Source organism: Phyllostomus discolor, chromosome 4, assembly GCF_004126475.2.
Source record: "Phyllostomus discolor isolate MPI-MPIP mPhyDis1 chromosome 4, mPhyDis1.pri.v3, whole genome shotgun sequence".
Lineage (NCBI taxonomy): Eukaryota > Metazoa > Chordata > Mammalia > Chiroptera > Phyllostomidae > Phyllostomus > Phyllostomus discolor.
Window position 1 is genome coordinate 193,776,741 of NC_040906.2, and position 26,944 is coordinate 193,803,684.

Genomic DNA, 26,944 nt, shown 5'->3' on the forward strand with positions numbered 1-26,944 from the left:
GAAACTGTATGAAACTATGCCCTAGGCAGTTACCTCATGGATTAGAAAGTGTTAAAGAGGGGTAGATAGAATGGGCTCATACCACTGTTTGGTTTTTTTTTTAGTGAACTCAGTTCCTTGTTTATCTAGGGAGAGAAAAGGATATCTGCTGTTAATAAAATAATGACCAACAGCAAACTGAAATACTTGGTACTTATTAGCTGACAGATGATAGGAGAAAACTAACTTTGCATCTGAAAATTATTTACCAATAATTTACAAATTAGATAGTTCAAATAATCCAGAGATAAATGGAATTCAATAGTTACTCCAATTTAGGATAATAAGACTTGGGGGATTTTTGGTATATTTTGAGGTTCTACATCGTATTTAATTCTGAAAGCAGTCCTTCTTTTATTCCTTGTTTCCCAAGCACGTATTGAGTATTCTCTACATACGAGGAGAGACCAGAAAAGCTGGAATTATCTTCTGGAGGGTGGGCTCCTTGTAGTACAGGCTTGCCCCACTAGGGGAGTGTTCTAGGAACCCATCTCGATCAGTATACCAGCTGGTGCTGTTGTGAGAGGCTGCGTCCTGGCTTCAGTCAATTTTTTTGAGGACTCTCTGAATGCGTTTGCCCATTTCATAATGGGTGATTTATGAGCGCACCTGCCCACACCTTGCTGAGTGTTCAGCAGTTTTGGATCAAAAACAGTGTGACCCCCATGCTCCATCCTCCCCGATCACCCAATCTCATCAGAGCAACTATTTTTTGGTTTCCCTGGATGGAAAACATCCCTAAAGGGAAATGTCTTGTCGGTGTGGGAGAGGTAAAACAAAAAATGGCAGAAGCAATAAAAGCATCAAAATAGATGAGTTCAAAAACTGTTTTGAGCAGAGGAAAAATCGTCTCAATAGGTGTATTGCATCAAATGGAGAGTACTTTGAAGGTGCTTGAAGTTTAAACATATAAGCCTAAATACACAATCTTTAATAAATAAATTCCACTTTCTGGGTGCCCCCTCATGTATCTAGGTGGGCTTTGAGGAGAACTTCACATGATTAAGACATGAGCCTTACCTTGGAAGAACTGACAATGTATTGGGATGAGCTGTGTTGGGAATACAGAATGCTCTGGAAACAGTGAGGTGAGGGCACACTAAATGTGTGGGAGGAGCTGTTACTTTCCAGGTGGATGGGAAAAGAGGTAAGAAAATAAGCAGATTATCTACAGCACTTTTTTTAAGAAAAAGAACAGAATTATTTTAATAACAACTTGAGATATTATTCATGTAACATAAAATATACACCATTAAAATGTATAGCACAGTGGCTTTTGGTCTATTTCCCGAGTCATATGACCACCATCACAATCTAGTTGTAGAACATTTTCATTCTCCTGAAAAGAAACCCTAGACCCATGAGCAGTGACCCCCCCCCACGCCCATAGCTCCTCCTGTTTCCCCATCCTAAGCAACCACTAATCTACCTTCTGTCTCTGCACACTTACCTTATTCAGGCATTTTGTAGTATTGGGCTTTTGTGTCTGCTCTTTTTCATGTAGCATAGTATTTTCCAAATTCCCCCAGGTTGTAGCATGTGTTGGTATTTCATTTTTGTTGCTGAATGAGATTCCACTCTATGGATATACATTCTATTCATCCATTGACCAAATGGTGTATGTGTCAGTTGTGTCCACATTTTGGCTACTGTGAATAATATTGCTGTGAACATCCACGTACACGTTTTTTATGTGGGCATATGCTTTCAGTTCCCTTGGGTAGATATGCTAGGAGTGGAATTGCTGGGTCATATGGTAACTCTGTGTTTGACAGTTTCAGGAATTACCTAGTTGTTTTTCAAAGTGGCTGTGCCATTTCATCGTTCCACCAGCACCAGTGAGGCTTCCAGCTTCTTCACATCCTTGTCAATACTTGTTATTGTCTGAGAAGAGAATTGTTTTGAATGAAAATATAAGGTCATTAAATAAGAAAAATTCCAATGAGATTATGTTACACTCATTTAAAGCAGTCCATGTATAAGTCAGGTGGTATCAGAGCCTAAAGCTGAATGCCACTTTGTAGCCATGTGTACAAAACAACTCTGTTGGAATGCAATTATCTTATCATTAATGTTCACCAGGTGGTTGGAAATGCTGCCTTTTTTTCATGTCTAATTGAGAGGTAAAGGGTGGTGAAATGACTATATGTGTCATGCTGTTGAAAGTTAAGCCCATTTCTGACATGCAATTAAATATAATTGAAACAGAACAAATTGAACAACAAAGTTAAGTTTGCAAAATGGAGGATGCATAGATATTATTAAATGTATGCCATTTTCTCGGATATTTGGTTATCGAATTGGCTTTGGGGCTGGAGCCCCACATTTTTACTTACTTGGCGTGGTTCCTACGTGCCCACACTTGCCTCTTCTGCTTTCCCACCTTAGCGTGTTCATGAGACAGTTCCTGACAGCCCTGCGCAGAGCGGATTGCCTTATGAAGTGCTGGAATTTAATGTGGTCAGGAAGGAAAATTAGATTCTCCCATCCTGGGCAGCTTTCTCAGACTCAAATTTGTTTTGCATGGATCTAGGAGACCTGACAACGATATTATAAAAGACAAAAATGTAGATCCGACCGTCACTCCCCACTCCCTGCTTGACTGGCTCCTCAGTGGCTCCCCAGCACCAAGTCTCCAATGCTTGGGACACTACAGCGCGGTCTTTAGCCCTGATGCCTGCCCACCTCTTCAGCCTCAGCTGTTGCTGCTTTATCAGCAGTAAATGTTTGTTGCTCCCTGAGTGCCCACTGTCACACTCTCTTGCTCTTCTGCTGGTGTTTGGTTTCCTCTGTTGAAAGTACCCCTTCTCTCTCTGCAAGACTCGGCTTAGACACCACCTTCACCAGGAAGCGTTTCAGAGCCACCGAAGCTCCCGAGGCATCCACGTGGGTGGGTGCCTTTCTCACTGCAGTGGACAAAAACAGAACAGGCCCTTGGCCTTGTGGGGATTATATTTTATCTGAGACAGAAGATAAACAATAAACATAATAACTAGATCCTTTCCTTGAATGGGACGAGGTGATAGGTACAGGAAATACACCAATGGTGAGGCAGAGGCATGGGGACGGGCCAGGCGAGTGGAAGGGTGGGCCGCTCCATTAATAAGGTGGGTGGGCGGGCCTCATGGGAAGAGGGAACCTGCCATGGGGACATCTGGGGAGAGAGCTTCCTGGGCAGAGCCAGCTGTCCTCCAGGGAAATGAGCCATGGTGAGAGCATCCATGTTAACTGATAAAGTCCCAGCCGCCAAGGAGTTGACAGGTCAGTTTTCCCCAGTATCCTTTCTGTAGACAAATGCATTTTTCCATTGGATTTTTCTAAATTCTAAAAATAATTTCAAGACAAATCTGTTTTTGCCATCTCCCCACCCCACAGCCCTACCCAAAGCACACTGTGAGGACTAATAATGATCTGGAACTCCCAGTCAGAAACTTCTGTATGCCCACGTCACGTGACTCGTGTCACCTTCTCCCTCCACCATAAGGTCTGGGTTCACACTCTAAAAGACATGCCCCAGAGTCGTCTCCTCTGGACCTGGCCTGCTTTTGTTCTTCCTTCTCTGAGTCACATTCCCCTAGTGTCTGTCTTCCCTTAGCTTTTACTTCCTTCCTCCTCAACAACCCGTTGGTATTTCCTGGTTTCTCATTGGTGCCAAGTCCCTAGACACTGTGTGTGAGCCCTTCATCCTCTCTGATGAACCAGCGTGAGGGGTTCCAGCTCCTTCCGGGAGCTTGTGTTCAGTGGGTGCATTGCTGGCGCTTCCCTTTCACAGGGAAGAAAGCTAGCACGGCCCGAGAACATCATTTAAAGTTCTTTACTGTCCCCACGTTTACTGGTTAGGTTATTGGGGTTGGGGGATACATACTCTTGACCACTAAAATTTTTAGGAATTCTTCTGTTCTTGTTTCTCACTGCTGTCTTTTAGGTGACATGCTTACTCATGTCATTGTTTTATACGTCCAGTTGGTTTGGGAAGTAATGGAGTTTCTTGCTGTAACAATAATCTATGTTAAAGGCATAATTAAGACCTGTAAACATGTGTGTGTGTGTGTGTGTGTGTGTGCGCGTGTATTTCTGGATTAAAAATGCATTTTCCCCATTTTCATGTGTCTCCTTTGTTTCTGTATATCAGACACTGTAAATGTCCAAAGATCATCTTGTTCCCCGGGGGTGTCCTGCCTTGGTAGTTTTTTTGCAACCTGCCTTTCTTAAATAGAGATGATGGGGGTTTAGTCACTTTTCCCCCAAAATAGCCATTTCATGTTCTTAGGTGATAATTGACCTAGAACTTATTGCCTCGTGCTTGCTTCACGGCCAGTGTTTGGTTATATAAGTGACAGAAGGGACACATAAGTGTTATCTATGGATTTTAAACAAAGTTTAATTTCCTCTCACATTGTGTACTTTATCACCGTGTCTGAGTTGTGGATTGGTGTTCACTTTTGTTCTTTCAGCTTTGGTTTTTAATCAGTCATAATTATACACAATTTAAAAGTCAAAAATATTTACAATGCTTATCACAGAAAACCGGCGTTCCGTCCCTCCCTCTCGGTCTCCGCCTCCCGCTTCTTCTCGCCCCGCCCCCCCCCACACCTGCGATGGTGTTTCCCAACTTTGTTACAGTTTAGCTGCAGTTCTCTTACAGCAGGTAAATAGCCTGGTATTTGTAGATATTTAAAGCTTACTTTTTATTTACTGTGGAAAATGAGGATTTAGCTTGGAAATATCTTATCATCCCAACATAGTAATGTCAAATGCTATTAAAAACAACTGTTACATTCAGAAGGAAAGACTGTATTGATGCTAAAGTACTGCTGGAGTGTGATATTTTAGAAAACAAACAAAATTGAATTTTCCTAACGTGTTATCAGGGAACTGCATTAAAAGCAAAATATTGGAGTGGGCAGGTGTTTATATGCCTAATTTAAGAGGATAACAATGTTAACCACAGTTTTGATTTAGCTACAGCATTAAAATAGCACATGAGAAGATCTTCATTTACTCTTATCTTTCAATGGTCATGGGCTGAGCTTTATTGTTTTTAGATCCTAGTCAATTAGAGTTTTAATCACCAAGCGTTTCACAGGATCATGGTGGAAGTTTAACCCTGCTTAGAAGAGTATAAGTACTGAAGACAAACTTTTCTGAGATTGCTAGATTTGCATGAAAAACAATTTTCCCCTCAGTAGGGAAAAATTGTAATTGCTTCCGCATGACAAATGGAACATATTTTAAGATCACTGGAGACTGTCTTTTTTCTTTGTTCTCAGGTTTAGTTCTGATGTCATGTACTTTAATTTGTTTCTATCTCTTAATTTTTTTCTTAATATATTCCAAAGAATGTAAAACACTTCTGAAGATCTCATTACTACTTATGAAATTGCCTTCTCCTGTACCATTGCATGTAATTTTTTTGTCAGTCAGTCTTGTCGGAAAATGTGATTTAGAACAGGCTATTATATTTTAGCAATCTGACAGTGGTGATGACATTAAAAGTACATCTTGGGTAAGTTCACATACACTATAACAATCTTGTGAAGTATGTTTTTTGTATATTTAAGTTTCCTAGGATTCATCTTTTTGCTTTTATTTGCATTTCATCATTCATTTTAAAACTTATAATTAAAATATTCAGTGTAAAACTTATATTTTTCACCTCAAATTTTGCTTAAATGCTGGTTATTGGTCCCTCCCATGTCAAGTGTGGTGGGACACAGTGGAACTTAAGATGTTCCATTACTTGCTGACCACGTTAGTTTACGAATCCAACTTTTGCTTCTCTTTGTCAAGGCGCTGAGACGTGAGTTAAAGGAGAAAGAGTATTCTGTGCTCAATGCTATCGACCAAGCCCGAGTTTTCCTGGCTGATCAGCCGATTGAGGCCCCCGAAGAACCGAGAAGAAACCTACAATCAAAAACAGGTGAGATTTGAGATTGGTTTTTTTAGTGCATCATAAAAACACGTGTGAAGAGAACAAATCCCCAAAATCAAGTAGGAAATTTCCCTAGAGTATTTCAGGGTGTGATATTTAAAAATTTCCTTCCAGTATTTCAGGATTTGACACTCACATTTTTTCTTCTGGAAATAATAATTGAATCAAATATTATTTAACAAATGCCCAGACTGTTAAAGAAATGAAATGACTATATACATACTTCAGTATCATTTTTCAAAAGGAAATTAACCGCAGAAAAATTGATTTATTAAAAAGCACTTTCAAACTGAAAATAATGTCTTTAAGAAATAAAAATTTACATTCCTTATATTTAAACAATTACAGAGTACATAATTGCAAGTAGAGACATGGTATCTAACTACGATAGTGCATATATAAAATATTTAAATATCTATAAAGTAAGATTGTTTTAAACTTGTTCTTCAAGACTATGTTTTAAAATAAAACATTAAAGTGCCTTTCTTTTTTACAGGCACACAACAGAATTTATTTAATTTAAAAACAACAGCCTGTACTATTTATGTACTTTGGTTTAAAATGATATAGTAACGACCTTACTAGCAAAGGGCAATAAATCACATAGTAAATTTAAGAGATGAATTTTGGCGCCAGCCTATATTTTTATTGTGGTATTTCATTGTTCACAATAAGAGCATTTTGATGCATTTTTGAAAATAAACAGGCCATTCAAAATAGTTTTCAACCATTCACTCACATAGTAACAGCAGAGCTGAAATGCCGCCTGGTGCTGTGTGCGGCAGTGTGATTCGTGAGCATTTGTGTACTCGCAAGGGCAGGGCATTTGGAAATTCTTGTCTTTGAGCGCAGCTGGAACTGTGTCAGGCATGTGGACAGGTAGTCATTTTCCTGCTCGGCCTTTCTCAGGTACGTTCTGCTTCAGTCTGAATAAATTTCCCACCACAGCGATGATTTTCTTGACCCTCTAACCCCAGTTTTATGTGTGTATCTGTGGGACACACACAGCACCCCTACTGTCTTTTCTAGTGACAGCTTTTATTTTCTCCTTGTTGTGTCACTGTCTTCCCAGTCAGCCTGCTGGGGACCCAAGTCATTGTTGAGTCTCCGCCTTTCAGCAACCCTGACAGTCTGCACGTCACTCAGCATTGTTGTTTCTGTCTTTGAAGAATCATTCCGAGTGCTCTGTTATGTATGAATATGTGTGCAACACACACATGCACATGCATGTGCAGACATGTGCGTAGTAGGTGCCTACTCCATAGTTGTTGAGTGTGTGGCTGCCTGAGCTCAGCGATCTGAAGGAAGATAGGAAGAGACGAGGTTCAGGGAAGAGGATGAGCACGCAGGGCAGGACCAACAGAAGTGTAGCCCAGCACTGAGGAGCAGACTGGCCGTGTGTTGGGCAAGTCCATTAGCCGAGCCCGGGCCCCGAGGGCTGGTGCCCGCACTGGAGGTGGGAGTGGGAAACTCGGACGTGCCGGCTGGTTCAGATTAGAGAAGCCCTGGGAAGTCCAGCAGGACATTCCAAGTTGGTGCAGCAAGAAAGGAGGTGCTATTGTAGTTGTATTTTTTTTTTAGCTTGGAAGGAAAAATAAGTTCACTTTGTCTCACCTTATCCAATTTAAAGTCTACCTTAAATCTGCTTTTCTCATCTTCTTGCTTCTCCAGTACTTTCCAGAGAACAGAAGAAACATTTTTTATAATAAGCTACTTCATAGCAGTAAAAAAAAAAAGTGTTATTATGTCACTAAAGCTTCACTTTACTCTATATGAATTTTCCTCCGCAGTGGGCAGTCAGTTTAAGGGGCTAAAACACATTACTTTTTGAACTCTTACTTTGCTGTTCTGTTCAGGATGTCACTAAGCCGCACTTTCACGTACTATATTTGGAGGCAAGGAAAAAAAGTCATGTCACTGTAACTTTATGATTTTTTTTACAATTGGCAATTGTCATGTTTGCTTCTTCCCTGATACTGTTTTTTTTTTTTTTTTTTTGCAATGCTGGCTGATGTTACCTGCTGTTAAAAGTAAATGAAAGAAAATTATCCATAATAGCTTTTATACTTTTGTTGTTTGCCACAACTTCTGTGCCTCTGTCATAAGAAATAGCATCTGAACGTTGGCTATCTTGTGTAATACTGCTTAAAGCACTCAGTGCTGGATGGGGATGGAGCAGGGAGAAATCACACAGTGGTCTTCTCAGTTCTACTTAATAAGCATTTATTTATGGAGTTGCTACATGAACTGTGCCCTAGGGGCACCCCAAAATGGAGCCATCTCTTTATTTGTGAGTGACTATTCCAGAGAACACTTCTCTCCATGGCTTTTCTTTCCCAATGCCCTTTTTCTCCTCAACCTGTTTTTTTCATTGTGTTCTATTATCAATTATAGTGTATTCTGTGTATTTACATTTGTAATGGTAGCGTATGGAGTGTTATGTTATTACTGAGTGGCACGGGTATGAGTTGTTCTCAGGCATGTGTTAATTGACAAATACTGTTAAAAAAGGTATTTTAACCAAATGGTTAATTGCTGACGAAGAATTTCATCAGGTATGTTTTGTTATATATTTTTATCCCCCCCCCTTTTACAGACATATAACTGATATATGAAGTTGTATAAGTTTAAAGGTATACAACAGCATTGAATGTAGTTGAATTGTTTTTTATTTGATTTGAATCACCTGGTTTATGTGTTAAAAGTAGAACAATAGAACAATGAACCTCTCATTGTCATTTATATTGTTCTTCCACTTCTCAAACTACTGTCTTATTCCCCTGTCTCAGTGAGTTCAGCAGATCATACAGTGTTTTTGCATAAAAATAAAAGAACAAACACAAAGGCCAAGGCAGCATTGTGGTGCTGACCGAGGTCATCCGCTGAAGGAGGGCAGGTCCAGGAACAGAGCACTAATCTGTGTTGGTGACCGTAAGGCCCAGTCTTTTGGCTGGTTTCTAACTCATCCCTTCATGTTTATCTCCTCTCTCTGCTCATTGGCCTCTCACCTGCAAGCTCCTTCTTGACTATCAGGGTCAAGAACCTCTTAAATCTGCATAAATGTTTCTTGGCTTCTCACATGTTCTTCCAGCCTCCCTTTGGTGTACTCAATTCCAGATTTGAATTTCCTTGAACACACAGCCGCAGAGCGATGGCAGACAGCAGGACATATGGGGGCCCAGCCACAGCTGGCCTTAGCCCATGCCTGTCCCCTGGCCTCGTGAGGTTATCAGGGAGTGTGTGTGCCTTCTCACCTATGCATTACCTAGAGTTCAGGTTAAAAAGTCACGTTTGCACAGGGGAGTGAGAGCCTTAGGTCTGCACCCCTCTCTCCACTCTACATACGGATGCAGGCCGGCTCACGTGCCAGTGCAGATGCGTGCACACACATGTTAGGGTTCGTGGGTGTGCTATCAGTTACTAAACACAACTTCTGGTGCTTTCATAGGATAGTTTACCTCTAATAAGAAAATTGTATAATTAATTGTATTTGTAGGTATAGGAAGTCTTTTTTACTCTATTCAGCTTTTGATTTTAAGACAAAAATAAAAGATTGCATTATTTCATTCATAAATTTCCCCTTAGTTTTCCTTGAAGTTCATTCCAGTCAAGACTTTACTGTAACTACAACCAATACTTTATTTCAGGCTGTCTGAACATTATTTCTTTTTAGCCTGGTGTGGTTGATGAGTTTACTGTGCTTCATTGAAATAATAGTCATAGAATGTTACTTTAGTGTGTTTGTGCTTCTGTAGCTGTGTGTAATGTGTATAGTTGTTTATGTGTTTGTTCATACACAGCTTCATATAGTTGTATGTGATTGTATCTGTGATAAATGGTCAATAATAATCATATTTTCAGATAAAGAATTATATATGGGTTATTGTTTTTCCTCTTTGGTCTTTGACAGCTGGCTGTATATATTTAATAGTTAATATATTTTTTAAATTCAGGGCATACTTTTTAAATCATTAAATGTTTAACCACTAAATGTTTAATTAATAAATATGCATTATACTTTAGAAAGTCAATTATTAGGACTCTTTTTTCTTTATATGAGGCTTCATATATTTTTTTGTATAACAAAGAAGTAACAAATGACATTTTTCAGTCGATATGTCAATCCCTTTTATGCCAATATTAGCAAACTTATGCAAATAAAATTTTCACTGATCATTAAATGAGTAAAAATATGAAATTGACATATAGTTTAATAGAAGTTACTTTTATACTGATTCTCAGTATAACTTAAGGTTCTGCTTAAAAGATGGCCATAATTATTTCCACATAACCTAAGTAATTAGTCTAGTAACACTAATGGGTATTTTTTTCACACTGCATTTTTTTTGTTTTAGTAATAACAGCTTTATTAATTAGAGCTGCATTTACTGTAAATGACAGACACCCTTTTTCTGTAATTCATGGGTACAAGGGTAATGTATTGAACCGCATGACCAAATTACGGTAAGGGCGAGGACGCAGCTGGCCACAGGGACAGGAATGCCACCCACAAGCCTTTTCTCCGTGTCTTCCTTTCTGCCTGTCTCCACGAGTTTTCACTTTCTTAGCTTTCCTGTGACCATCTGCCTCACACCCTCACACGAGGGAGGAGCAGCCCTTGTTTAGGTCCCGCACATTCCGGGCAAGGGCTCTGGTTGACACCCCGAGTAATATGGAGTTCAGGGTCTGGGGGAATGGCAGACCCCGTGTATTAACATCAGATAGAGGATGAATCAGCACCCAGAAAGGAAGAGACAAATGTTTGTGAACGTGGATGTCACCTGCCAACACTCACCAGGTGCTTACAGTGTGCCAGGCACCCTGCCCCGCACCACACACGCCTAGATTCCTTCAGTTATTGTAACGGCTCATTGAGGTGTGAGTCTTCTTACCACCCATTTGATGGATGAGAAGACTGAGCCTTTGAGGGGTCTGGGAGATACTGTCGCCCATGTGACAGGGCTGACACACCCCCAGGCTTGTCCCTGAGCTTGCTGCTCTTCACCACCATGGTGCACTCCCTTAACTCCTCCGATAATCATAGATACTCCTAGATATTCAGTAGAAGATACGGTTTATTTTCTGTATTTTTCAACTTAAAAAATTGTACAGAAATTAAATGTTTGCAACTCTTAGCCTTGCCCTGTACTGTCGCATTTTCTTTATTGAAACAGCAGGCTGCCAAACAGAAGGCCATACCCGTTCACTGATGTCCTAGCATGCATCCTAGCACTGAGGGAGAAGGTGTTTAGACAATATTAGACTTTGTCTCTTTTAACTTTCATATAAAAACTTGAAAGATTAATTGCTTGTAGGACTGTAGACCAAGACAATAATTGAATTAGCCTCGCAAGTCCTAATTAAATTAGTAAAGCTGTAATGTGTGGAAAGCACAGAAAAGTATGTGACTTGCTTTCCTAGTGTTCTTAACTACAGAGCAGCAGTGCGTTCTTTCCCAAATGAAAGTTCCAAATCATATGGATGGAGGTACAAACCTGGCGTCTGACTTTTCCAAACTATAATAAGCCAGCTCAGGAAGTCCATTGTTTGGGTAAAAATTTCAAAAACTTTTGGCCTGCCCATGAATGCCATAGTAGTGCAATCTGACTCAAAGAAACAAATCTACATTCTTGATGGAGAATGATATGATAACAGAGGTTAGTTTGATGGACACAACATTTTAAATTAATTGTTCCCATCTGTAGGTTCTCTGATCACCCTTAGAACCATCCATAAATCACAATTGTCTCATAAAATATGGTAATAATTTACATGTATATATTTGATTGTAATCAACATCTGGGATGTTGCTTTTAGATTTAAACAAAGAATAGGAGGATGTCAAACTCTTTTAATGTTGTGGTGTACTTACTGTGCTGGTGCTCTTACAATGTGTACTCTTGAAGAGTGGATTTGAGGGTTCGCCATTTTTTTAAAAGTGTAATCTTGGTAGAGGCATAATTGCTCTTCAGTTAAATTCTTTATTTTGGCAGTCAATATGAGACATATTTAGGTTCTTTTATAAGAGTGGCTGAGCTTGGGTAGAGAGCTCAGGACTTCTTCTGTAGCTTGATTAATTGTGAGCTGGTGAGTCCTGCACAGAAGCAGCCTGGAGAGAGATGGGCAGGAGGAAGGTGGCAAGAAATGGAAGGCTTTTAATCTAAGACTCCTGCCGTTTGATTCTTGAAGGAGAAAGGGGACAGTTTATTTTTTCAAGTCAATAATATTGTCCACAGATTTTAGTGCAGGGCCGTCAAACTTATTTTCACCCGGGGCCACATCAGCTTCGCAGTTGCCTTCAAAGGGCCAAATGTAATTTTAGGACTGTATGAATGTTACTCCTTAACTAGGGGCAAGGAGCTTGGCACTGCCACCAGGGCCAGACAAAGCAAGGTGGAAGGCCTGATTTAGCCTTTGGGCCTTGTGTTTGCCGCCTGTGGTTTAGAGAGACCCTGAAGGTGCAACAGTGAACAAAGCATATCCTGCCTTCCTGGGACTTACCTTCCCAGCTTCTCCTGTTCCCCTTTGGTTTTTAAATTCTATTTTAATCATTGTTCAAGTACAGTTTTCTATCTTTTACTCCCATCCCAGCCAACCCTCCCAGCCCTCCCCTCCTCCCTCCCATTTCCACCCCCCTCGTTTTTGTCCATGTGTCCTTTATATTTGTTCCTGTAAACCCTTCCCCTTTTCCCTTGAAATTCCCCTGAAATTCCCTCCCCTCTCCCCTCTGGTCACTGTCAGCCTGTCCTCTATTTCAGTGTCTTTGGTTATATTTTGCTTGTTTCTTTGTTTTGTTGTTTAGGTTCCTGTTAAAGGCAAGATGATATGGTATTTGTCTTTCACGGCCTGGCTTATTTTGCTTAGCATAATGCTTTCCAGTTCCATCCTGTTCCCTTTTAGCACCTCCCTCCTGCCCCCAGTGACCTGCCTGCTGCTGTCCAGCGCAAATACTTGGCTTGAATAAACTGCAAAACTGCCATTCATGTGAGGAGATTCTGAGAATGTTCAGTTACAGAAAGTTGAAAGCTGGATCTCGGGTTGCTTAGCGAGGTCTGTTCCAGGGCCTCTCTGCTGTTCCTGCCCCTTTCCTTGGAGGCTGGCCTTCTTAACGGTCTGTTCCTTCTTATTCCTCAGCTGAATGCTAGGTGTGTTGACTTTGGTCTGCTTCACAGGCACAGTGTAACTTGGAAGTATTCAATCTCTAGTTCTCCCTTCATTAACTTCTGGTCAAAGTATCATTTATTTTCTTCCACAGTGTGATCTGAATTCCTATTGCCTCCCTCTTCCCATTAATGCTTTGCATTTTGGTATTGTGGAAGATATTCTTTTCTTTGGAGTTTGTTTTTTTCCTAAATGTATCTGTTCATGTTTGCCACCCCCACCCCCTGCCAACCTTTTTTTTTTTTTAAGATTTGAGAAGCCCCTTGGCAGCTGAATGGATGTGTATCATCTTTATTCTTTCCCTGCTGAAAGGTCTGGGCTACACATTAGCAGGTTAATCTACTCTGGGTAGCCTCTTCCCATCGTCATCTTTATAATTTATTAGATCAATGTAATTAGACACATCACGGTAATCAGCTAATGGTACTTGACGATGTACTTGTAATCAGGTTCATAATGAATTGTTGTCATTCGTCACCATACAGGACAGGCAATGGGCAGGATCCTCTTAAGCACTGATCATTTCAAAGTAATTAAGTTGATCTTAATCATGTAATCAGAAGAAATTTTCAAAAGAATTTATTTCCCATTGTTTTAATCAAAACCATCTTGTGGTCATGAAGAAGAAGGAGAAAGCGGAGCCGGGAGTTGTGGAGGGGCTGACAGGAGAGGTTGGACAGAGAGAGCAAGTCCAGTGAGTGTCTCTGCAGAAGTGGGGATGCATTGTTTTTGCCCTCGAATTCTTATTGGCTGATTGACTTAGTTTGCATCTGTGAAAATCTCCATAGATATCTAAACTTCCCTGACTTCATTACATGATAATGGAAGGAGTGAGAGGAATTACCTCCTTTGAAGCCCTACTGTGTGCCAGGCGAGGCATGTGCCAGTAGCTTTATACATATTAACTGAGGTTCCAAGACATAAGGGATGTATCTATGATTATGTAAGTTGAACTAGGACATGATGTCCTAATCTTTTCTTGTTCCAAATTGTCCAGGAGTGAAGAGCGACTGTGGGTCATTTTTTTCCTATATTTTCTACATGTGTTTTTCTGTGTTTGGTTTTCTTAATATTTTCTTTTTATCTCTGGGTGAAATACAATAGTAAGGATATACATGCACATTAAAAAAAGCAAATAGTACAAATAAGATAGCTGAAGGGACTTTATAAAACCTTCTGTTTCATAGTAAAACACTTTTGTAAATAAATGAATAGATGTAAAGCTCTTTATTTTACTGTTTTTTATTCTCAGCCAAGAACATACTCATTGATATTTTGTTTTTAGAGAGAGGGGAAGGGGGGAGGGAGAGAGAGAGCTATCTATTAGTTGCTTCTAGTATGCACCCCAACTGGGGACTGAACCCACAACCTAGGCATATCCATGCCCCTGACCAGGAATAGAAGCCGCACCCTTTTGGCTTATGGGATGATGCTCCAACCAGCTGAGCCACACCAGCTAGGGCTGCAGTAAAACACTTTCTGTAAATGCTTTACATGGGTGCAAGGAGAAGGAAGAAAAAATAAGTAGAATGATTTCTACCTAAAATTAGGAAGTTGAGCATTCTCAGTAAAGGCTAACACTAACAATTTCATTCAGTCCCACACAGTTCAGTAATTATGTATTGAGGACAACCAGTCTCTAGATTGAGGCCTGCAAAACCAAGATGGAAAGAAATAAAAGATGAATGACATAAGCTTTAATATCTATAGAATAAAAAGTCACAATGCAGATAATCATTGTCAGTGCCCTAATTGAGAAAGAAAATACAATAAATATGGGGAATCTTTATTAAAAACAGCACGGGGCTGATTATAATAAATTTCTGTCATTTCATAGGAGAAACATACTTTCATTTTTTTAATTAAAATTTGTTTTGTATAAACACACAAAGAAAGATGTTTTTTATTTTCCTCCACTGTTAAGATTTCTTAGGGCAGCTTTGCCTTTCTTATGTAATTGAACAGTAGGGGTAACAGAGTCCCGTGGAGAGAAATGTTTTCCCAGCGTGAGAAAATAGGGTTCCCATCTGACACAGCTTGGAAGAGCAGGTCATGTTGCTTGCTTCAGAGCGAAGGTCAAGGTGGGAACAGGGCTGATGACAAATCCTAGTCTCTGCTCCTGGTCCAGGTTGGTTTTCCATCTGTATCCGGTGAGCCAGGTATAAAGGGAAGTGTGGTGTAAATGCCATCCAACTGGTTGGCATGGTAGAAGAGTAAAGATAATTGGACCACAGAGCAAGCTGTAGGATTGGTCATTTCTTCCTCATATGTTTTTTCTTTTCTTTTTTTTTTATAAAAAAGAATCTTCTTAAAAAGATTTTATTTACTTCTAGATAGAGAGGAAAGGAGGGTGAAAGAGAACAGAAACATCAATGTGTGGTTGTCCCTCTCACATCCCCTACTAGGGACCTGGCCTGCAACCCAGGCACGTGTCCTGACTGGGAATCGAACTGGCAACCCTTTGGTTTGCAGGCCAGTGCTCAATCCACTGAGCCACACCAGCCAGGGAATCTTTTCTTTTTTCTTCTTTCTTCTCCTTAACAGGTATTCTTCCTTAAATATCTTTGTAATACAATAAAGAAACTTATTTTAAATTACATAACTGTAAAATAAATATAATAATACTTATAATGTATCACATATATAATATAAATATAAGAATATAAATATAGAAGTTAAATGTAATTCTACCCTCAAAGTTTGGCCAGTTAAATGGGAAGAATTGGGCCTAAAAAAAAGAGAAGGGAAGAATGAAGAGTGAAACAAATACTCCTCCCCTCAAAAAAAAATTGCTCACATACACACACACACACTCACAATAGGGAGCAGGAGGCGAGTGACAAAGGAAAAATGCTACTGGTCTGAGAATTGCCGGTACATTTTTTTTCTTTTGGTTTTATCCTGCTGTTTCCTTTGTCTCTCCTATTAGCCTCTATTACTGCCTTTTCAAATGCAAATTAGATTCCTTGGTCTCTGGCCTTGGGTTTTAGTGGCCCATGCTCTCTGTGTGGGAATGACACAGCTCCCTGGAGTGGAAGCACCCTGTTGGGTGTCAGCAGCGGGGGGGCCACAGTGATCAGCTTATGAGCTCTGACCTGGTAGCACTTTACCTTCACCTGGAGAGCATTTAAACCGTATCCATGCTGCCCTTCACCCTTGACCAACTAAGCCAGAATCTTTGAATAATTTTGGTATAGGGCCCCTGGGGATGAACACTTAAGAACAAACAAGCCAAACTCTCAGGCGGTTCCTAATAGGGCACCAGCATTCAAAACCACTGGTGGAGAAGATCCTCCAATTGTGCGTGAGGATCTCAGAGTTTACCACAAATTATCTATTCACAAAATTGGAAGCAAATGTTGTTCTTTGATTTTCAGATGACGAGAAGATTGTTAAATGTAATTACTTCCCTCTATTTTCATCTTTCCTGTTTTTTGTGTGTGTGTTTTGATTTGTTTTTCGATTTCCTTACTCCAGATTGTCATAAGTTGATATTTCACATGTTGCTTCTTATTACCTGTCTCACACATGTTCTGGCAACTTTGTGCTTGGCCAGGGACCACACCCTGTTCTTGGTTTAAAGTCTGCATCAAACTGAGATTGCTGCCGCAGTAGAAGGCACTTTTATTCTGACTGTGTGATTAGTTAGTACGTTTCCTTTCTGCCAAACAGATGGGAAGAGAGAGCCTTTCTTTCTTTCTGAGTAGCAGCTCTAGCAGGGGTCCTATGATATACACTCTTGTACAAAAGGACTGCACAGTCGGGGAAGACTAGACATTCAGAGGACACGAGTCACAGCCGGTGGCAGGTGTCTGTCACAGGAGAAGGGAGCTGTGGGTGTCCCTGCCAGGTGACTCGGCAAGCGACTCAGAAACAGTGTTATTTTACCCAAAGAAAATTATCAGAATTGAAGTGTCTGTTCTGACATTGGTACTGTGTTTATTCTTACAAAAGTGAAAATCAGCAATTAAATACATACCTTTGAGAAAGCCCAAGTGACTTACTAACAAGCCCAGGCCTTGCCGTTGCAGAGGTGACCGACTGCCTTGCTCATCCGGCCTTTTATGAGTGATGGTTTCATCTCACACACAGCGTTTTATATTTATATAAAAAAGTCGTATATCATATAAGCAGTGTATACTTATTATTTTCTCAGGATCTGGAAGGTATAAGAATTCAAATAAGGTTTGCCCCGTAACACTTTCCCCTGAGTGTTTTCCCAGGGACTGGGGAGCCCTGGCGCGCTGCCTGTTCGGGGACGTTTCTCCAGGCTCCCGGGCCCCTCCCCTGCCTGTGGGACTGGGCCGTGTCCCAGCTGCAGCCTTCCTGGAAGCTGGGTCTCCAGTTCACTGATTTTTTTTTTCTTATTTATCATTTGCTAGTATATTTAGTCTATCTGTCATAACACAATCTGTTCTTAAAATCAATTCAGTTGCCAAAGGATTATTCATGTCCCTGTAACCTCACAGCTCTTCGGTGGCGCAGCTCAGGGTTCTGTGGTTACGAAATCCTTGAGTTCATTTCTTTGGTTCCCTGAGATTTCTGTGGCAGCTCGTGAGTCTAAGTTGTGATATCTAGAATATTTTGGAAAATTAGATGAAAATATGTGCTCTGTCCCCTTTAACATGACTTTTAATGATATTTAAATAAAGATAGGCAGACAAATTTATGTGAAATGTGAAGTTACAATTTAGGAAAGTTTGGTGAAGTTTATCTATCTTTCCAGGAAATTCAATGAACTCCCATTCACTTTATGATGACTTGGAATGTTTTGAGGTGAAGCGGTGCTAATGCGACGGATAGGAAAAGATGGGATGCCATTGCAAAGACGACTATGCATTTCCGTCTTAAATTAATTTACAGTCTACCTTGATTGTATGTTTCTGAGCTGCCTCCCTGTTTCTGGTGCACACGCAGGGCAGCCAGCAAGGCAGCAGGCGGGAAAGGAGGCATCTCGCGAGTGGGGGGTAGCGAGGCCCAGGAGGGCGTAGCTGTGATCTGTTTAACCTGCGTTCGGAGTGTCTGCTCTGTCCATCAAGTTTCTCTGCTTTTGTCTTGTCAGCTTCTCATCTCTGTGTTTCTGACCCTGGGCTTTGAACTTGACTTTCTTTTCTGCCTGTATCTTTTCCTTGTCTTCTAGACTCTTATCTTCCTATCCCTGACCCTTGGCAGGGCTCTGCCTTATGCCTGCCCTCTCCTGCCTGGAAAATCAACTTCAGACATTCTGGAAGCCGTCTTGTCTATTACACGTTCAGGATGGTCCTCAAAATCTTGCCATCTTTCTCTTGAAACGCTTGTTATGTGCTACAATCATTCTGGTCTCCAGGAAATGCCTGTATTAAAGATGAACTGCCAGAGAAACTCAGGAAAGATGAAGTGTCTAAGATGTTACTTGTCCTCAGTTACTTTTTTTTTTTAGGAACATGATAAATTAATCTTATTTTGCAGAGGTTTTTTTTTTCTCATAACTTAAAGCTATTTCTCGCCTAATTATACTCCCCATTTCTCTTGAGGACAATGAAATGAAAAACTGTCTTTGGGTTTTACATAACTAAATTTATGTTAAGGAAAAATTGTTTATTTTTTTTTACTTACCTGGTGACACTTCAAGGTTTGCAAATATATCAAAATTCAGAATATATTAAAATTAAAATCCAAAACTTCTGGGCTACTTATTACTCTGTAACTGTCGTCTCCTTTTGAGAAGTAGCAGGGCACAGTGGAAGAAGTATAGGGGCATTTTTCTCCCCCCGTTGAGTGTAACTCTGTCTCCGTGTGCTCTGGGAGCAACTTTTGGAAAGGTGGTCTTTGCGCTTGAGTGTCAAGAATACAAAGTTGATCAGGCTTCCAAATGTTTTTTTTTTCCTTTTTTTTTAAATCACAGAACTGACTCCTGAGGAGAGAGCCCAAAAGATTGCCAAAGCCATGCGCAAACAGTCTTCCGAAGTGAAGGAGAAGTGGGAAAGTCTAAACGCCGTCACCAGTAACTGGCAGAAGCAAGTGGACAAGGCGCTGGAGAAGCTCAGAGACCTGCAGGGAGCTATGGACGACCTGGATGCCGACCTGAAGGAGGCGGAGGCCGTGAGGAACGGCTGGAAGCCCGTGGGCGACCTGCTCATCGACTCGCTGCAGAACCACATTGAAAAAACCACGGTCAGCATCACTGCCTCGGCTAAGGGGTGTTGAGAAATGTTTTGTTGTTAAATATAACACAAGTAAAGAGAGCCAAATATGTAACTTGTCCAAGGGATTTTTATAAGGTCAGTGTCATTGCAGACCCCACCAAAGTCAGGATGACAACAGATGTTTTCTTATACCCGTCATCACCCGAATCCCCTCCCACAAATAACCAATGGGACTTTCACAATCATTTACTTTCCTGTTTCTTTAAATGTTTTCACTCAACTGTGCATCCCTAAACAGTTACTTGGTTCTTAAGAAATATTTTAAAGTCCTTTTTAATATTTAGATTTCCCTTCTATCTTTTTCTTTCTTCCTTCTTTTCTTTTCCAATGTCTTCATTAAGGCAGCTGAATCGTTTGTTTTGTAGTGTTGCTCACAGCTTGGATTTTGCAGAATGTCATCCACGTTGTAGATCATCTGGCGGATTCCGCTCTGCTGTGTATTTCCTGTAAACTGGTAGTTGAATTTATAGTTTTAATCAAAAGTATACTGTTCTACTGAAAATTCTTATGCACATGTTTTATTCCATTGTATATACACTATAGGTATAGTATATCTAGTGTGTCTATACTATATGATATATGTAAATAAGGATTTGAGTATGTTAGTGTAGGATTAGCTCATCTATAAATTCTGTCTGCAGTCAGGGATTACTCAAAGTTAAGAATGTTGGACCTACCTTCTGGACCCCCTTTGGGTCCAATATTTTAGAACATATCCAGAAAAAAATGGGATTTAGGCAGAAAACATATTTGGAAATAGTGTGGTTTCTAATAACATGGTAAACAGTATATTAAGTAGTTATAAATCCATTAAAAAATAAACCAGAGAAAAATCAGGTGTTAGACTGAGAATGGGATTTGTATTGCAGAAGACATCCCTCCTTTGGGCACAGATACTGGGGAACGTTTTCCCTTTGTGCGCATGTGGCTGAACCGGAAGAGAAGAAAGGTTTAGGTAATGAACTGAATGCTTATGCAAATTTTATATATATATATGTATCTATATACACATATATATCCATTTGAAAGTATCAATTTTTAATATAGGATGACTAGTGTTGGATGAAAAATGAGAAATTGTACTTGGGGTTATTAAGGGCCTAGATGTTTTGGAGTTGTTAATCCCATTTGATTAAAGAAATTAGTCACCTGTGCATCCAAATCCTTCTGTTCAAATCTCTGCTTAGGTAGGAAGCTAGGAAAGTTACAATTAATGTTTAGAGGAAGGGATAAACTTTGGATTAAAATATTTTAACATCTTATTAGGAAAAGAAGGAAATAAAAACCCAAGTCTTATTAAATCAAATAAGATGGATTCCCAGTCCAGTGTATTTTACATGCGTTGTAGTGTATACTCCAAATCCCATCGAAACTACAGGCAGATGAAAATAAGTACTGATTATTGCTAAACATTATTACATTATGCTAAAGCAAATGGGAAACAAAATCTTTGGGGTAATCAAATAATTTTAACTCTCTGAAATAATCCTCAGTCATTCTTTTTTTAAAAATTAATTTTAGAGAGAGAGAAAGGAAAGGAGAGAGAGAAAAAAACCCCACCAATTTGTTGTTCCACTTATTCATGCATTCATTGGCTGATTCTTGTATGTGCCCTGGCCAGGAATCAAACCTACAACCTTGGCATACCCGGTTGATGCTCTAACCAACTGAGCTATCCATCCAGGGCCGCCTCAGTCATTCTTATTTGCATAATGCACACCTTCTGACAGGACGCTGGTTTGGGATTCATATCTGTAACAGGCCATCAGGCAGCACCTTTAATACGAGCAGATGTTTCTGTTTTTACAGCAAGAAGACCACATAGATTTTTATTATCCTATTGGAAAGTGCAGCCAGAACATGATAAATTGCTTCTTTATAATAGAACACATGGCAGATCTGAAACCATTTTAAAACTTGCTTTATTTCAAGCCCCTTAATTCAGAAGCTCTTACAAACCAAGAGCTAAACCTTTTTAAGAGATTTCTTGTTGCTGTAAAACACCTGACCATAGCAAAGAAACCAAAACTTACGGGCCCTGTTTGTCAAATGTCATTTAATATTTTTACCTGTGGCTTGTCAGAGATAAACATTATTTTTATAGAGGAGAAATAACAACTCCTTTATTGTTCTGGTAGATTTTAAAAATGTGTCTTGATGTTATAATCTAATTAAATTTTTAAGTCATCTTTTGAAGAAAAATGGTCACTTAAAATTATTTAAATCTGAGGATATTTTCTAGCATTTCATTTTTAATGTTCACTATCTACATGTTGGTATTTTACAAAGATACTGATTTTAAAAACTAATTAAAATTCTCAGGTCCTCCATGGTACTTAAGGAGAAAGTATTAATGTATGACATTAAATCACAATCGAAGACAGCCGGAAGGGTTAGAGATCTGTAGTTATTCTCACCCTGAGCCTGAGGGGGAGGCCAGGCCTCTCGGAAGCCCAGGCTGGAGAATTCTGCTTCCCCATCCTCACTCCCACTTCTCTCTGTCCCGTGCTTCTGTTTCAGTGATCGGTTCCTTAGGCCTATGTTATCTCAACAGAACGCCTTTGTTGTCATTTCACTGCCTTACTTGTTGGACTGCACTTCGCCTGTGTGTGTGTGTGTGCTTGGTGTCCCGTGTCAGCCAGGCAGAAAACCCGGCCCACCTCTCAGTTCCCTCCAGTTCCATGTTGCAGCGGTTCTCAGGTCTTTGTCAGTCGCCTTGTACTGGGTTTGGAAATGCTGTTGTCTTGAGAGTTGCGGCAATATTTCTTCGGCATGTCGATATTCAGGTTCGCTGTTTCAGATGTCACTTAGACACCGCTGCCTCCACCGTCCTTGTTTTTCGCTCCACCGCTGGCTCCAGATCCATCCCTTCCGACTCTCTGCCTTGACCTTCTTTATGTGGCTTTTGGGCATGTTCAATACCTTGGAAACACTAAAACATATCCTCTGATTTGCCTACAATTAATTTCTTTCAAAAATAGTTATGTTCTTAATATTATTTTGGTGTTCATGCATCATAATGGTTGTGTTGAGCCTGTGTGGGGCACATGAAGAAGAGTTACATAGGATAACTAGAAGAGGTGCAGGAGAGGAGCAAGGAGGGAGTGGTTGAAGGAGCTGCTTTTATACTCATAAGAAGGAAGCCAACTTAGTACTTGTAGTGTCTTAATAAAATTGGATAGCCCTGCAAGCACTTTAATATGTAATATGTCACTAAACTTGGACTGGTGAGAGAAGAGAAGAAAGATGGCTCACAGGCACACACCCAGTCTCTTAGTGGCAGGGATGGTAGAAATGGTGAAACCTGAGGGCTGATGCTAACAGGATGTTTACAAGTTAAGTCTGGTATGTGGGTAACTGTAATTTTGTGATGTACCAAAAGAAAATGTACAGTCCTTTTTTTAGAACCCATTTCTGGTCCCAATTCCATATTGGCTTAATCTTGCCTCAGACGTCATCTTTGAGGGCCTCTATCACTAGAAAGGAGTTTTGGCCTCTTGTATGGCAAACTTTGTGCTGAATTCTGTCGGGTGCCTGTCTCACGGAGCTTCCACTCTCTACAGGGGACACTGAGCATATGGCTGCTTATAATTCCCTGTGCGAAGAGCTCTGATAAGGAATGATGTTTAAAATGTGTAATAACTGGATGGTATGGCACCAGACAGTCAAAGTGGCCTCTATTGGCAAACCTGTCCGTACAGGTGCTAGTCGAATGTCCTGGCTGGATTGGAGAAGGCAGAGAGAATGCTGGGGAACCATGGGAAGGGCCTCAGGGGACTCTTTTCTGAAATGGGGTGCATGGGTGGGCACCTGGGTTGAGTCTTGAAGACTCCAGGCAAGGCTGTTGAAAAAGAGAACGTGAACATGGAGGCAGGTGGATTTATGCGGGGAATGGAGAAAACGTAGTGTTTTCATGATTCTGCATGCTGTTGCAGGACGTGTGACTGTCATTGGCCCCAAGTTTTTTGTTTTGTTTTGTTTTTCTTCCTCTCTTCACATTCACTGCCCACCCACACCAGCACTGTGCTGTGCCCAGAGGTGGCATTTGTCTGTTCTAAGCTTCATTTACCTCTTTCCTATAGATTCCACTCCCCCTGCCCCGTCTCTCTCTAACCAGTGATCACAAACGTTTTTGAAAGGGACAACCTTACCTCTGCAGTGTAACAGGCATAGGTTCTGTGGATAAGGAAGTTGTTTTTACTGGCCACATTCTAACTTAATTTTAAGGGGAAACTTGTTAAGATCAATTTGTTACATCAGGTGAAGAAATATTACAGTAGCCATATGGAGAAGTAAAAAAGAAGAAAAATACGAAATTTAAAGATAGAATCAAGACTAGAAACTAGTAAAGTGGATAATAATGACAAACATTGTTTATCATTTAGTACATTAGACTAAACTGTATCTAATGGAAAATTCGAAGGAAATACATAATCACTTAAATGTGTTTGCATTCTAACTTTCCTCCTCACATTCCGTTTTTGTTTGTGTGTGGTACAGAGCTGTGGTCCTGCGGTCCTGGCTGCCGAAGACCTGCACTGAGTCCTCTGTTCTTGACTGAGCCACCGTAGCTGGCCTCAGCTCATCCTGCCATTTCTTTGAAGGAAAGTTAAAAATACTACCTTTGGTGACATTCTTTTCTGAAGACATTGTTATTGTCCTTTTCTTCCAGGCATTTAGAGAAGAAATTGCACCCATCAACTTAAAAGTGAAAACAATGAATGATTTGTCAAGTCAGCTGTCCCCCCTTGATCTGCACCCATCTCTAAAGATGTCGCGTCAGCTGGATGACCTTAACATGCGTTGGAAGCTTTTGCAGGTATTACCTTATTCCTCTTCATTATACACGTTTATACCTTGGTGGGTCTTTAAACCTCACCTCTACTCAATGCCACGAACCATCATTTTTTCTTTCTTTTTTGGCTGTGTTTGATCATGGATTCACAGCATGTGACATCAGCTGTCTTTCAGCATCTTAAGCTCAAAGGCCTCATTTATTTATAAGTTTTAATGTGATTTTTGATGTACTCTTCATATGATATTTGTAGGAAATTGCAAAAGGTCAAATAAATCACAGTAATTGAAATGTATGGTAGGTCACAGAAACATTTTTTTCCATAGTGGCTTATAAAGAAGTCATTTTTTTTACTTTAATCATGTGTTTTTTATTTCTTTTGAAAAGTTAAAAAAGTCTTTATCCTTCTTATTCCAGCTGCTTTCTCTTATAAGTATCTTGATCATTTTTTTTTCAGCTAGCACATTTATACTATCGTAGTGTTTACCTTTATCTCTGAGATCTCAGCTGCCAAAATGTAGGGGTTTTTAAAAGATTTTATTTATTTATTTTTAGAGAGAGGGGAAGGGAAGGAGAAAGATAGTAAGAGAAACATCAATGTGTGGTTGCCTCTCATGCACCCCCCATGGGGGACCTGGCCTGCACCCCACTCATGAGCCCTGATTGGGAATCAAACCAGTGACCCTTTGATTCACAGCCTGTGCTCAGTCCACTGAGATATACCATCCAGGGCCCAAATGTAGTTGTTTTAATGACTCTAGATCTTACTTGCTTGTCCCATCTTTTTTTTTTTTTTTTAAAGTTGGTGGTTTTTTTTTTTTTTTAAAGATTTTATTTATTTATTTTTAGAGAGGGAAGGGAGGGAGGGAGGGGGAGAGAGAGAGAGACAGACAGACAGACAGACATCAATGTGCGGTTGCTGGGGGTTATGGCCTGCAACCCAGGAATGTACCCTGGCTGGGAATCGAACCTGGGACACTGTGGTTCCCAGTCCGCGCTCAATCCACTGAGCTACGCCAGCCAGGGCGCTTGTCCCATCTTAATAGAGCCAAACCAAGAAGAGCCCTCTTGAGTATGACCATGTGTCAGTGTTTGCAAGCCACTACCCATGCCAGTTATTAGGGTTTGGTCATCTTCATGGACCTTTGTCACATTCAATGGCCAGTTCCTAAGAGTCATAATAATCCCTTTTTTTCTGAAAACCAGAAGGATAATTTGAGTGGGAGATTGAAAAAGACAGTTCTTACTAATTCATCTCTATATTGTAGGCCTCGAATGTGATATTTAATAAGATAAATATGCTATTTTAAGGTGGGACATAGATGCATTTTAAGGTATAGTAGGTTTCCTGAATTAATTCAAACATTGAAACACACAACTTGATATTTTCTTCATGAAATTGAAGTAGTAAGAAATGACTTATATAGTATTAGGCTGTCTCTTCTATTTTTGAAAGAGTGCCAATAATCTGGGACTAGTAAACCAGGATATGTTAAATTCACACATGCTTCTCTAGGGAGTGGGGGGCAGAAATGCTTGACCTGGATTCCCTTTTTCTTCTGCTTTGTTTCTCTGCATCATCCTCCTCTGTAGGCATTCCTGCGGTCCATCTTGATTTCCTTCCCATTCTGCTCATTATCACCATCTGCAAAGATCAGAAGTCAGAGGATATGTTACTCTCAAAAGAGGATATGTGTTCTGTCTTCCTTATCTCTGAGCCTGGTGACTGCGAGAGCTTAGATGTTAGCTGCTGGTTGAGTAAGAGGGGGAAGGTCTATGCTGCCCGACAGCGTTGTTAAATTTCAGCAGTAGCACCTTCTTTACTCCTCTTGAATGTGAAGTTTGACATTGAGTGCTTTTTGGCCTTACAAGAAAAAGTACTTGCTAATGCAACTAAAATAGCCAACCAGGAGACACCAGAGCTGCCCAGTAAGCCAGAGATACACACTTTTCATTTAAAGGCAGCTGAAAATAAGTTTGACAACATAAGTGGAACAGCTTACCAGCACTACAGAGGCAAAGACCCGGTAAAAGGACATGGAGGTGTCAGTAGGCTCTGTGCAGTTGTTATTGGTTGGCAGCAGTTTCTCGGTGTGCCAACTCTTAGCATGTTCATAATATAGAGAGTTAACCCTACAATGTGTGTAAATAAATATAGAGAGTATATTAATCTGCTGGTATATGAATGCTCCCAAATCAAGATGATGGGACAGAAACATGGAGGAAAATAAGATGTTCCATACTCATCTGCCTCTATCTATCTATCTGTCTGTCTGTCTACGATCTAATTCATCCATCTCTCTATCCATCTGCCTCTTTTCTCCCTTGGAATACTTTAGACTTTCATTTGCTCCCTGTAGCACTTTTTGCCACCTTTCTTACAAAATAGAGATGAATAGCCACTGACCCCATGGCCTCATCTCGACTTCACATGCTTTAGACCTTAACTAACTGCTTCTGAGGCCAAGCGGAGTGACAGTGAGGGCATGGATCCTGGCACCGGGTGAGCTGGTGGTGAGTGTTAGCACTGCTGCATGCTGATGTTACGTCCCGGACACCTCTGTCTTTCCCAGTGTCTTCCTCTGTCAAATGGTGGTCACAGTAATAATGCTTACCCAACCCGGTTATTGAGAGGATTAAGAGAGCTAATTCATAGAAATTGTTTAGGAGAGTGCCTGGCACTATTTGCTATCACTTGGTGCCAGAAGGAGTCTATTTTCATCCCAGTATTTTGATTTCAGAGATAGAAAAAGAGTCTGTACAAGCAATCTTGGGAAGTATCATTATTTACCGTAATACTTAAATCAAGGATATTGCTAAAGTTAGTGTTTT

At 40.3% G+C, this 26,944-nt stretch overlaps 1 protein-coding gene across 7 annotated transcripts in view; it reads left to right on the top strand.

Annotated features, from left to right (window-relative positions):
* UTRN (utrophin) overlaps positions 1–26,944 on the top strand; it is a 504,099-nt gene that overhangs the window by 381,594 nt on the left and 95,561 nt on the right. For all 7 annotated transcript variants that reach the window (XM_028510941.2, XM_036024842.1, XM_036024843.1 and 4 more), the window contains 3 exons: positions 5,830–5,959; positions 19,017–19,285; positions 23,990–24,136. In XM_028510941.2, the coding sequence (XP_028366742.1) occupies positions 5,830–5,959; positions 19,017–19,285; positions 23,990–24,136 (546 nt within the window). The remainder of the gene's footprint in view (positions 1–5,829; positions 5,960–19,016; positions 19,286–23,989; positions 24,137–26,944) is intronic.